The sequence below is a fragment of the Natrix helvetica genome, assembly GCF_964273705.1.
Source record: "Natrix helvetica genome assembly, chromosome: 1".
In the NCBI taxonomy this organism is placed as follows: domain Eukaryota; kingdom Metazoa; phylum Chordata; class Lepidosauria; order Squamata; family Natricidae; genus Natrix; species Natrix helvetica.
This window is the reverse complement of record NC_138548.1, coordinates 127,362,585-127,376,098: the sequence shown is the minus strand read 5'-3', so window position 1 is coordinate 127,376,098 and position 13,514 is coordinate 127,362,585. Positions and strand designations below refer to the sequence as shown.

Below are 13,514 nucleotides of genomic sequence, written 5' to 3'. Positions count from 1 at the left end.
ATATCAGCACTTAGAAAGGTGCTTGGGGATATTTCAAAGAAGAAAATTTTTCCACCCTGTGTCTTTTAGGTCGCATGGGCCAATCAAGTCAGCCACAGTTTCTCACTCAGCTTCAACAGGTGTCTGTTCACATGGCCTTGGTTCACACACCGGCTGGTAGGTGTTTTGACTAGCAGCTGAGGCCCCACATTCCTAAATTTCCCTCCCCCTGTGAATGGCAACCAAGGAAGGAAGCAGAAGTAAGCACGGAAAAAAATTGCCTTCAGCTGAAGTTGTTTTGCAGGTTGATGCATTGTTTGACTGCCCTGATCCTATGAGTCTGTTTTCCTTAATCCACACCCGGGTTGCACATGGATCTGTGACTGGTTTTTAAAAGCTGATAAAAACAACGATGGGCGGATGAACTTCAAAGAGGTCCAGCACTTGCTCAGGATGATGAATGTGGATATGAATGAAGACCATGCCTTCCAGCTCTTCCAGGTACATCTGTATGAGCCAAAGTGGAGGACAGGTGGAACTAGGGTGCATAAAAGCGATTTCCTTTGCTGGTTCATAAGATGGCAACACAAAGTCACATTGCCACCATCATCCACTGATGAGAGTACATATATACTTCTAGCCCCTCTTGGTCTCTGCAAATAATGTTTTGTTGTGGCCCACCAGTGGAGCTGGCAGCAGTTTTGGACAGTGAGGAGATTGGGGAGGAACATGAGGCAGTCCTGGAGTCTGGGGAAGGCTCTGATGGGGTCTCTGTGTCAGAGGCAGAGGGGGGACCAGAGCCATATGCCAGTTATCAGGTGCCTTCAGAATCAGACATCAGTGAGGCAGGTGAACAGCTGGAGCCTGTTCCCAGTGTGCACATGCGCAGAGTGGCCAGACAAAGGGAACAGCTAAAGACCTGGGAGTAAGGGCAGAGGTAGACGATGAGTGGCCCTCCCAGAAGAAATAAAAGAGGAGCAAAAGGGGAGTGAAGTTTGCAGGAGATAATTAGTTCGCTTAATTGGTTTATGACTCTCTGAGACGCCTTGCCAAGTTTTACAGATATTGGCCTGTCAGCTCTCCAAGCCAGATAAGGTCTATGACTATAATCCTCCCTTGAAAGACTTTGTTGGATGTTAATGAGCAGAATTCACAGTGAAATAATAAAAGGGTTTTTTGTCGGGAAGCCATGCTCTTGGGAAGCCTAGGTCAGAATATGTTTATCTTCAGACTTGGTTGTTCGATTTGTTTTCAATGACTATTTATACCCCAAATGGAATATCCATTTAGCTGTGGCTCCTTGCCAATCTAAATGCTTTGTTTTCTGGAATACAATTACACAGGCCAATCTGATGCTGTCAGTCATCAGTTTAATCTTCTTTTCCTCAGTCAGCATGGTGGAGGAAAGTAGTAGGATTTGTAGCCAGGCACTTTTAGAATACTATAATCAATTGTAAAATTGAGTGATAAAAGGGTTAACCAATAATTAAACAGCCTCTATTTTCTTATCTTGTCTGCTTAAAGTAAATGCAAGCTCCTTAGATGAGGCTCATGCCAAACACTACAACACACCGTTCATATAATAGCACCTGCTGTATGGGCCTTCCTCTATTGCTGAAATTGAACTACTCTGCAGCCATCCTTGCATTAATAAAAAATAGATGAAATTTGTCTTCCCATTGCCAATTCCTAGTCTCCTTTCTATTGCCTCAAATCACTACCAACCATTGGATTTCCCGCCAAATCCTAATAAATGGTACACAAGCTTTCTTTGGAGAGGATCAGAATTGTTGAAGATGTGAACCCAGTGGCACTTCAGAATCTTGTGATCCACTGATCATGAGAGAACTCTGGGAAGTAGACAGAACATTAAGGATATACTCAGTGTGCTCTCTGTTTTGCAAGTTTGCTTATTTCAGATCACTTTTATTTTAGTCATTGGTACATGCATGCAAACTCACACATGGCCAATATAATTTTTGATTCAGTGTCTGGTAACCACTCATTAGTTATGTGCTAGACTTTGCCTATCTTATAATATACTAATTGATAACCCAAAGCTGCCCAGATATTTATTTATAAGGGGAAAATGTCCGGACCGAACATAATTTCTAATGTTGGATTTTCCCCCTTACCAGAGGGAGCCCCCTTGTGAAGCTGTTATCATGGCAACTCCACTTCGCTGTACAGTAGAATCCATTTTATGGCAGTACAGTTGAAGCCATTTTAAGGCACAACAGGCTGTATCTTAACAGCACACACACACCGAGGAGTGTTGGGGTGTCTGACCCCCACAGTGTATTTCTGTGTGTGTGTGTGTGTGTATCCTGGAAAATAATCTCTTTTTTTGTTACGAAGTATGTACTTCATTAATACTTGTTCAAGTCCAGTTTTCCTAGTCTCGAGAATCATCACACATACACACAGAATGATTCAGTCTTTAAGGAGATGAAGGAAAACATTAGTTTAACATCAATATGGGTGGTTGAAATTTGTTTCACTCATGGATTCAAGATGAGATGAAAGCAACATTATGAAAACTAGCAGGGGGAAAAAGACATTGCTAGGACATATTTGCTCTTAAATCCAAGTGGAGAAAGGCCCTTAATTCCATTGGCTCCCTCAGTGGGCAGGAGCCCTTGTTTCCCTCAGTTTGATTGTTTTGTTGTACTTCCTGCACAAGGAAACTGTTGGTCGGAGTCCTCCATTTCTTACAGATGGCTGACAAATCAGAAACAGGGTCGCTGGAGGGAGAGGAATTTGTGCTGTTCTACAAAGCATTAACTCAGCGGGATGAGGTGCTTGAGATTTTCCAGGAGTACTCTGAAGATGGGAAGAAGCTGACCTTGTTGGAATTTGTGGACTTCTTGCAACAGGAGCAGATGGAGGTTGATGGCACGGATGAGCTTGCAATGGAACTTATTGACAGATACGAACCATCTGAGACTGGTGAGTTGTTGGGGAAACAATAGGAGACTTGATGGGTCTGTAACTTAACATCCAGAATTGGGACAAGTTGTCGCTGAAGTGCTTAATGATACATCCAAAGCAGGAGTGGGTTCTGGCAGTCACTACTGCCAGTTTGCTTGTCGGTAAGTCGCATGGGTGAGCTTGATGCATGCTGCGCGCACATGTACAGTACAATAAAAATTGTTCTGCACATGTGCAGAAGCAAAAAACAAGATGATGGCATTGTAGACGCCGCCCGGAGGACCAGTTCAGGGGCCTGGCAGGCCTGGATCGCTGCCAGTTCCAGTGACCCAGGCCGCCAAACTACTACTGATCCAAGGTGTGACTTTCTAGAGTTAGCAGAATTTTCCCAAACCAGGGTTGCTGTTTTGTAACAGTTACGTGACTCCATTGTCTGAGACTTCTAAGACCTGCTCTTTCCTGACTGATCAAAGGCTCCTGCTTCGTAGTCTTTATTTAGTTCAGTGTCTGTCCCTTAGCAGGGCTTTTGTTTCGAAAAGCCTATCCATTTCAGTTCCTCCTCACCAACCTTTTCTTCCGATAGGCAAAGCTCGTCATATCCTGAGCCCAGATGGATTCCTCATGTATCTCTGCTCACCAGATGGCTCAATCTTCAACCCTGAGCACAGGAAGATCTTCCAGGATATGTCTCAGCCTCTCTGCCATTATTTTATCTCTTCCTCTCACAACACATATCTGATTGAAGACCAGCTGCGAGGACAAAGCAGTGTTGAAGGATACATCAGGTATCAAAATGAAAGGAGAGATGAGAAAGCAGCTGCATCAATAGTTCTTTGAGTGACAGAACCAAACATTAGTTTTGTTATTATTTATCAAAAGAATTGCGTATGTGTTCATGTAAAAAATTTTTATCTTATTAATAAGTACAAGTAGTCCTTGACTTATGAACACAATTGAGCCCATTGCTAAGTGACACCTTTGTTAAGTGAATTTTGTCCCATTTTGCGGCCTTCCTTGCCGCAGTTGCTAAGTGAATCTCTGGGGTTATTAAATTAGTAACATGGTTGTTAAGTGAATCTGGCTTCTGCATTGATGTTGCTCATGAGACAGTCACAAAAGGCGATCACATGATCCAGGGATGGTGCAATCATCACTAATATGAACCAATTGCCAGGTGTCCAAATTTTGATCACATGACTATGGAGGTGCTGCAGTGGTGTAAGTGTGAAATACAGTCATACGTCATTTTTTTCAGTGCAGTTTTAACTTCAAGTGGTCACTAAACAAATGATGGTAAGTCAAGGATTACTTGTTAATAATGCAGCAAGCACATCAGAATGCCATCAGTGTATTAAAATCCTAAACTGAATCTGAAATGACTGGTCCGTCAATCCTTGTCATGATTATGTTAATTACTTTCCTTTATCTTAAGAAAGAAATAAACCAAATAAACAGTAAAGGGGGAGGACAGTAGAAATGGCTAGTAGAATGCAAAACATACCCTGTGAAGAATAAAAACAGAGTTTTCAAATGGAGGCTGAGCAGAACTGTTATCAGACTTTTTCCAGGCCTTTGACTCCACGTATAAACTTATCTTTTCTTTCTGCTGATTTTAGGTGAAATCCTAAAAGGCTAACAGATTTCACTCCTCATTGTACTGTTACCATGTCCTGATTTTTCAAGCCCTTTTTCAACTCATTATAACTTCTTGACTGATACCCCCCAACTATCTTTATAATTAACCTTATGGCTCTTCCTTACAGCCAAGTCAAGTGCTATCCACCAATCTTTGAACTCACACAAAAAATAGAAATAGTCCTTCCTAAGTTTCTAGATCTTATTGTGGATTGCGGTGGAGTCCTCTAGGATTATAGTACTGGAGGACTCCTGCTTCCATATCCTGGCTATGGGAACCAGTGGCGCTCAGGATTCCTTGATCTCCAATACAACCATGGACTAATCCCACGTTATCTTGGCTCTGGTAAGGGCAGTCATGTGTTACATCTAGAATTTGGTTCAGACCCAGTGGTGGGATTCAGCCAGTTTGCACCAATTCGGGAGAACCGGTTGTTAACTTTCTAAGCAGTTTGGAGAAATGGAAGAAATCTTATTTAGTTTTTTCCACTTTGCAGGGTTAGTCCTGTAAGGAAGGCAGGAAGAAACATTCTGGTATTGTTTCTACCCTAATCTTTATTGCCCCGCTTACAGAAACTGCCTCTCCTTATTACATTGTAACAGCTAAGGCAAAGGGCCCATTGACCTGAGTGATGTTGAGTTGGCCCACACATTCACCACCGAGCCACGCCTACCCAGCTGGTTATTAGGGCAGAGAACCAGTTGTTAAATTATTTAAATCTCACCACTGTTCAGACCCAAAAGTGCAACATCAGTAGAGCGAGGTTCTACATTTAGGCAAGAAAAACGAAATGCACAGGTACACTATAGGTGGTACCTTGCTCAATAGTAGTAACTGTGAGAGGGATCCTGGAGTCCTAGTGGACAACCATTTAAATATGAGCCAGCAGTGTGCAGTAGCTGCAAAAAAAGCCAACACAGTTCTAGGCTGCATCAACAGAGGGATAGAATCAAGATCATGTGACAACAGTTAGAACAATTAATCAGTGGAACAGAAGTTGCCTCCAGAAGTTGTGAATGTCCCAACACTGGAAGTCTTTAAGAAGATGTTGGATAGCCATTTGTCTGAAATGGTATAGAGTTTCCTGCCTAGGAAGGGGGTTGGACTAGAAGACCTCCAAGGTCCCTTCCAACTCTGCTATTGTATTGTATTGTATAAGAACAACAGAAATAATTATTCATCTCCATTACTTGAACACTTTCTAATCAAGCTGAACATTACTAAATTTCTCAGACCCTTGAAAAGGTGGAACAATTAAGATAATCGCCCCCCCCCCTCAGGCATCTGATAGAACCAGTTAATTTTTTTGATTGACACTTGGGGATTTTCCCAGTATTCTGAGGGGCAGTTCTGCCATGCCATTCCATCGGCTGCCTGTAGAATAGGGAAGCAACAAATGTGCTAGATATAGTTATAGTTGTTGGTAGATTTTCACAGGTACAGGTATGCAGGTCTTGGTGTATTCGGGTCTCACGAGTAGGTCGCTGGGTTGTAGGTTTTATAGCCGACATCTTAAGAAACCCCAAAAACAAGATCCAGCTAGAAAACCAAGGAGTCTATGAAATACCATGCAAAATCTGCCCGGCCACATACATTGGACAAACTAATAGGAGAATAAATGCACGCATCGCAGAACACAAGAACGCAGTCAGAAAAGAAGAAAAAACTTATTCCCTTTTCCAGCACTTTAAAGCAACAGGACATGAAATTGATTTTGAAATAACCAAATTAATCTCCAAAATGGAACACTTCAACAAGAGAATCATTATGGAAGCCATCGAAATAGAGAAACGCCCCCACAACATGAATAAACATGACGATACCTCCCGCCTACCAGACATCTGGAAACTACCCCCAATCAACAAACAAGTCCCAGTCACGAAAACCAACACCAGACCCAGAACAACACAGGACGCAACCACCAATCACCTTCACCAGACTCAAACCCAAACCCATCCCATAAATGCAACCACCATCCAGAAGCCAAACCACGGCGGCATCACCAACTGCTGCACCCCCCTCCGACCCCCACACAAAGCAAACTGACACACTCCATGAACACATAGCCACTGCAAACTCGGAGCCGAACCAAAGCCTGGGATGTTACACCTTAGCCATCTGCTCAAGACATTACTTCACAAAACTCAGGAGTTTATAACACAAAGGCTCAGGATGTTACAATGCAACCAATCCTCCAGGAGGTTGCAGCACAGGACTCCAGATATCACTACAATAGAGATCAGGATGTCATCACACAGCCCATTACTCAGGTCATTACAACACAAAAGAACAATAGGCACACAGGCAGTACCTCAGCCACACAGGATGTTAAGAAACAGCCGACTAATCTGAAAAAACATCAACTCCATCAACTAATCAAGATGTTACAACACAGCCAACCAATCCACCTACAGCAACAAAGCCAGCACTCCACACACCCCCACCAATATTTATAGAAATATGGCAGCTCTGATCATGCTTTGCTTGCACAAGTACGAAGCCGAAGGCACCAGCCTGAAGATGGCGAGTGGAACCCCGTTGAAACGTCACCAAGATACTCTCAATCTTACACGGGAAAAGACCCGAATACGCCAAGAGCTGCATGCATAGATAGATAGATAGATAGATAGATAGATAGATAGATAGATAGATAGATAGATAGATAGATAGATAGATAGATATATTCTTCATGTTCACTCTTCAGTCAGGTAGCAGCTTTAGGAAACTTCCAACACTGCATCCTGGGTCTCAGGGGTGAAGGGCCAATGAGTTGCTTTCTCCTCCTTGTAGGGCTCTCAAACAGGGCTGCCGGTGTTTAGAGGTTGATTGTTGGGATGGATCAAATGGAGAACCAATTGTCTATCATGGCTATACATTCACTTCTAAGATCCCGTTCCGTGATGTTGTGACAACTCTTGAGAAATATGCCTTCTGGGTAAGTTGCATGCTTCTACCACAAGGAATCCCTGTAGGGCTGAACTCCACCTGTAGGTGGGAAGGGGGTAATGATAAAAATATGGATTTGTTAGGCTTGAGCAGAAGGAGTTTAATATAGCATAGAACAATGCCGTCTTGCAAGGTATATTCTGGGCTCAGCTCTTTTTGAACAAGTGTTTAAGTAGCCTTAGGGATCTAGTCCATCTCTCTCTTATTGTAACTCAGAATGCCTTCAAAAACAACTAACAATGGTCAATTGTTTATGAGAAGAAGAAGAAGAAGAAGAAGAAGAGGAAGAGGAAGAGGAAGAGGAAGAGGAAGAGGAAGAGGAAGAGGAAGAGGAAGAGGAAGAGGAAGAGGAATATTTGTATGCTGCCCAACTCTCAATGAATGCGGGTAGCTCACAAATAAATAAATATGATAAAGTTCAGCAGGATGGGAACCGCCTGGATCTTGAGGCAAATCTCATTCCAAAAGGCAGGCATTGCTACAGAGGTGTGCTTCTGGGATCCTGATAGATGGCATTGTTCAATCAATAGAGCACACCAACCCTGCCAGATTGAATTTGATGGACAGATATTATACTGCAGTTTCCCATCTTAGAACAAACAAATATTAAAATTATTCAAAAAGGGACAAAACCCCCAAAGGGTTAATTTTGAACATGAACAGTAATTGAAAACATACTGTACCACATATTGGTACCACACATTTCAGCAAACTGGTGTCGATTTGATGTACAGTCAGAAGACACTCTCTGAGCTTGGTTGTTTGCTTGCAGGCATTTCATTACCCTCTAAATAACATCTTTAATTTACCTTTAGTAGCATTGAAGATCTTACCTAATCAGGTAATGAAAAGCCCGCAAGCAAACAACCAAACCCAGAGAGCCCTAGGAACTCCACAATTCAGTCCTAAACTGCATATATTCTCTTCTATTTTGAACAGTCAGAAGACATATAGTGATGTAATTACGTCATGTGAAGCTGGTGAAAATATAGGAGCCCCACCAGGTTCTAAAAACTTCCTCTTTAAATTACCATCTAGATTGAGGGAGCCATCATTACAAAGGCCCTTATCCCAAGACTTCTGCTGTCCCTAATGAAAATAATTTCAAAATGACAGGTATTGCAATGTCCTTACACAAATACGTATGGGATGGAGTTTGAGTTTAGATATCACAATGGACATTTTGTTATTCGGCTTTTCTTGACCCGTCTGTGAACATCTAAGCTAGAGTTCACCACATATCCCTGGTTACAATTGATTGTAATTTTGTAACTTTGTCGCAATAATATTCCACAATCCCAAGGATCTTCAAGAAATTCATCTATCTTCAAGTTGCCTGAGTAAAAATGATATTCATCAGTTTCCAGGGATCCTTGCAATAACTCCATTGTCCTCTTTTGGTTGCCGTGCTTCAATTTTAATCTCCCAAACACCTAGCCATCATTGTCTTATTTATCCAGGTTTCTGATTACCCCATCATTCTGTCTATCGAGAATCACTGCAGCATAGAACAACAAGACATCATGGCACAACTGCTGAAAGGCATACTGGGAGAACGACTCCTCATCAACACCATTGATGACCTTGTTCCTGTGCAATTGCCTTCACCTGAAGTAAGAACATAGAGTAATTAAGAACTTTCATCTAATGATTATCCAGGCTGGCCCTTTACTAAATGCGAGTGTAAAATGAGAAGATGTTTTCAAATTCATAAATAAGCAGGTGGATATTGAGCAACTAAAATGCCAAAAAATAACATAGGAGTCATTGAAGTTTTCAGAATTCTTCATCAGGCTAGATCAGCGATAGCGAACCTTTTTTGGCTCATGTGCCACAAGTGGCGGAAGCGCAGGGGGGTCGTGTGCGGGCGTGCCGCACCCATAACATAATGCGCGACACCCCCCAGTACGCATGCGCACACTACAGGCGCTCCCCCCCCCCATTTTTACATGCTTTTTTCACCCTCCCCAGGCTCCAGAGGCTTTATAGTAAGGTGACCAACCGTCCTCCTTTAGGGAGGACAGTCCTTCTTTTGTAAGTTCTGTCCTCCCTCGAAAAGTGTCCTCCTACATGTCCTCCTTTTCGATATTTGAAGACTAATCTGTTGCGCGTTATGTGACGTATTTGTATTTGACATGACAATTCATCAAGACTCGGTATAGTGCAGTATAAGACGCGATTATGAGACGCATGCGCTCCGCACGGGAGACCTTGAGAGACAACGCCACGTGCAAGTGGCTTTGTTTACTTCTTACCGAAACGCAACACGGCACATTCGCACGCAGTAGACTCACGGCACGTCGGCAATTGAATGACTCATGGTAATTATTTCTTTCTCAGTGAATATTCAATTATACAGAGGTAAGTACAATTCACGTTTTATTAAACAGTTTTAATGGTGTTTTTTTACTTCATCGCAAGTATATTGAACAGATATTGAATCTTGTGTTGAATTTTTATCTAAAGAAATGCTAGACATTAAAATAAATGACAATTGTCTCTTCGAAGAAATTAGAAGACTGAATGTATATTTAAATTCTGAAAAATTAATACAATGGGAAAATCAACATGTTGAAATTGATAAAAGATGGGTGGATATTTTCAGCCATTTCAAAAATGAACATATTCCATGTGAACATTTATTTATACTTGTTCAATTTACGTTGTGCTGCCCTGGAACTAATGCAGCAGTTGAAAGAGTTTTTTTCAATTGCCAATGATTTTTCGACAAGTGAGAAATCGAGATTGAATGTTGATACTCTAGCTGCAGCACTTGCCGTAAAATTCAATATGAAAGATATTTCTTGTTCAGATATTTCCAATATATTGTTAGAAGATGATACATTGACAAAAAATATTAATTCAATGGAAAAGTACTCATTTAAATAATAATTAACAGGCATGTAAGCATAATTACAATATAAAATGTTACAAATGTTTTCTATTATGCATATATCATATTTTATTGTTGCAATGAATAAAATATTTCTTTTATTTACGATATTTTTTTTCCAATTTATCTGTCCTCCTTTTCATTGTAAAAAGTTGGTCACCTTAGCATTTTAGACAATAGAACGTGTTTTGTCCTCCTTTTCATTGTAAAAAAGTTGGTCACCTTATTTATAGGAGCCTGGGGAAGGCGAAAGGAGCCTCCCCTGCCCCCCCAGAGGCCCTCCAGACGCTTCAGGGACCATCCGGAGGCTTCCCTGATGTCTTCGGAGTGCTCAAAATGACCCTCCGAGCAAACCGGAAGTGACTTCCGGTTTGCTCGGAGGGTCATTTTGAGCATTCCGAAGACTTCGGGGAAGCCTCCGGACAGTCCCTGAAGCATCCGGAGGGCCTCTGGGGGGGCAGGGGAGGCTCCTTTCGCCTTCCCCAGGCTCCTATAAAGCCTCTGGAGCTTGGGAAGGGCAAAAAAATGGCTTTTAAAAACGGTGAACTCAGCTGGCCAGCGCGCACATGCACGCTGGCCAGCTGACAGGGCAGCGCCTCGCGTGCCCTGACAAATGGCTCTGCGTGCCATAGGTTCAACGTCACTGGGCTAGATGGTACAAAAACCAAGAGAGGAAGAAGAAATAGAAATGCCCTGAATTATGTCAGACTTAGGAACAAAGTGAGCTTACATAAAATCTTTCCTGACTTACATCTCCAGCAGTGCAAATATTCACAGCTAAGCCCCCCCCCCTTTCCCCCTGCTACATCACCATACTGTGTTTTTCATACTGTGCTTTTTGTCACATGCCCAGTTCATATTAGACAGCTTTAAAATATCCTGTTTTCCCCCTTATATTTCACAGATTTTTTTCACTGAAAAATGCATTTAACAGAAAAATGAATCAGAAGTACAGTCAGGTGACCCAGCTGAGAGAGGACCAGGCTCACATCTCTGTTGCACAACTTTAAGCTGTTGTAGGAACATTGCCTTCCTGGACCTGTTTTTTCAGAACTGTTGGAAATTTTCCAGGCAACAGGAAATCTCAGGTCTTTCCAACCAGGATCTCCACCTGTGCCTTTCCAGGCTCTTAGGTGGCCCCCAGTTTGAAGATCTGCATCAGCTTGAACAACAATTGACTGGTGGTGATAGCGGGACTGCATAGTGGTTCTCTGCTGCCTCCTGGAGCAATGCTTCTTGAATTTTTAAACCAGGGTTTCTCAACCTTATCAAGTCTAGATACGTATGTAGACTTCAATTCCCAGAATTCCCTAGCCAGCATGCTCTTAGTCAGGGGTGTCAAACTGGTGGCCTGCAGGCCGGATGCATCAGGCAAAGGCCATGCCCATCCCAGCTCTACGAAGGGAAAAACTGTGATACGTCACATGACAGCAATGTGACGCTGTAAGTTTGACACCTGTGCTCTAAGTAGTACTCTAAGTTGTGGTTTGGGTTGCTTTTTAAAGAGGGATTTACTACTTTTCTGGAATAGTGCAAAGTCTGCATCAAAAACTATCCAGGAAATAGTTGGATGTCCTTTGAATGCACCAATGCAAAATGCTTGTCATAGTGAGCTTTGACAGATCTCTAAACTCAGCAATCTTGCCATCGATCAAAACTCATTCTTGTGGAAATGCTGGGGTCTTATAACCAAAGCAACTTAGCTCAACTGCTTCTGTCAAAAGCAATAGAATTATCCTCCTGTTCCAATCTGGTCTATGTGCCCACATGCAGGAATTGAAGGGCAAGATCATTCTAAAGGGCAAGAAGATTGGATATCTGGAAGATTCTCTGAATGAGCATCCAGACAAGGCACCTGAACGGGAAGAAGTGATTGAGGAGGAAGGAAACGAGACAGAAGAAGAAGCCCTGCGCAGTGAAGACAAGAGGAAAGAGAAGGTATGTGGACACTCTCCAGGATGGCCTGCTATTTACAATTAGAGGATGCAACCTGGATCCAGGGGTGGGATCCTAGCAATTCGGACTGGTTTGGGCAAACCTGTAGCTCTGAAGATCAGCTGGGAGTGAACCAGTGGTGGTTCTGGCCGGAACACCTTGGTATGGGCATACCGGTGCCTGCTGGGAGCCGCAGGCACTGTTCTGGTACGGTGCTGTGGAGGGCCCAGCCGCCCACCCACTCTCCTTTCCTCTATTTGAGCCGACCGGAGCATTTGTACATGCGCACGCAGCATACGGTGCATGTGTGACGCTCTGCCGAGCAGCTGGAGCATTGCAGGATGGTGGTGCACATGTGTGCACAACGTGTGTGCATGTGGTGGACGCCTGGCCCCGTCGCAGCATACAGGTTGTGATGGGATCCGGAACCCACCACTGGAGCAAACTGGTTCGCTCCCACAAGCAAGTGGGCTCACTCGCTGCCCCTGCAATTTACCTACCTTTATCTTCTCAGCTGAGTCCCATGGCAGAATGGATTGCCCTGCCTCAGCTGTTTTCCTTCCCAAGCAGCAATCCGGAAGGTAAATATTCTCTAAACTGCCCACACGCGCGCAGTGAACCAGTTGTTAAACTGGTAGGATCCCATCCCTGCCTGGATCCCTATTTTGTACCTTCCAGAAAGTATCCCAAAATCATGCCACCTAAATTCATCAGCAACTCTTAGAAACAGCAATATTTCTGCTGATTTCAACCCAAAATAGTCTCTAGTACAGTGGGTCTCAACCTTCCTAATGCCGCAACCCTTTAATACAGTTCCTCATGTTGTGGTGACCCCCAACCATAAAATTATTTGATGTTTTGGGTACTTTTTTAAAATAAGTGTTTTCTGATGGTCTTAGGCGACCCCTGTGAAAGGGTTGATCAACCCCCAAAGGGGTCCCGACCCACAGGTTGAGAACCACTGCTCTAGTAGATTCATTTATCTATTAATGTTTTATCCCTCCCTTCTTGCCATGACAAAATTTTGCTCCTCTTCCACTTTTGGCCAAATGTGGCTTCTAGGAAAGTGTCACTATCGTATTTTAACCATAACCATTTTGGATACAATACTTGAGGAGCTGGGGTGTGTGTGTTTATGTGTGTGTATGTGTGTATATGTGTGCGTTGCTAGATTGATCAATTGTGTAAAACCCA

At 43.0% G+C, this 13,514-nt stretch overlaps 1 protein-coding gene across 1 annotated transcript in view; it reads left to right on the top strand.

Annotated features, from left to right (window-relative positions):
• The window catches only part of PLCD4 (phospholipase C delta 4), a 57,904-nt gene that overhangs the window by 32,748 nt on the left and 11,642 nt on the right, over nucleotides 1-13,514 (top strand). Inside the window, exons 10-15 of the mRNA XM_081933980.1 lie at nucleotides 353-480; nucleotides 2,697-2,928; nucleotides 3,494-3,695; nucleotides 7,337-7,481; nucleotides 8,953-9,105; nucleotides 12,159-12,323. Of these exons, the coding sequence (XP_081790106.1) occupies nucleotides 353-480; nucleotides 2,697-2,928; nucleotides 3,494-3,695; nucleotides 7,337-7,481; nucleotides 8,953-9,105; nucleotides 12,159-12,323 (1,025 nt within the window). The remainder of the gene's footprint in view (nucleotides 1-352; nucleotides 481-2,696; nucleotides 2,929-3,493; nucleotides 3,696-7,336; nucleotides 7,482-8,952; nucleotides 9,106-12,158; nucleotides 12,324-13,514) is intronic.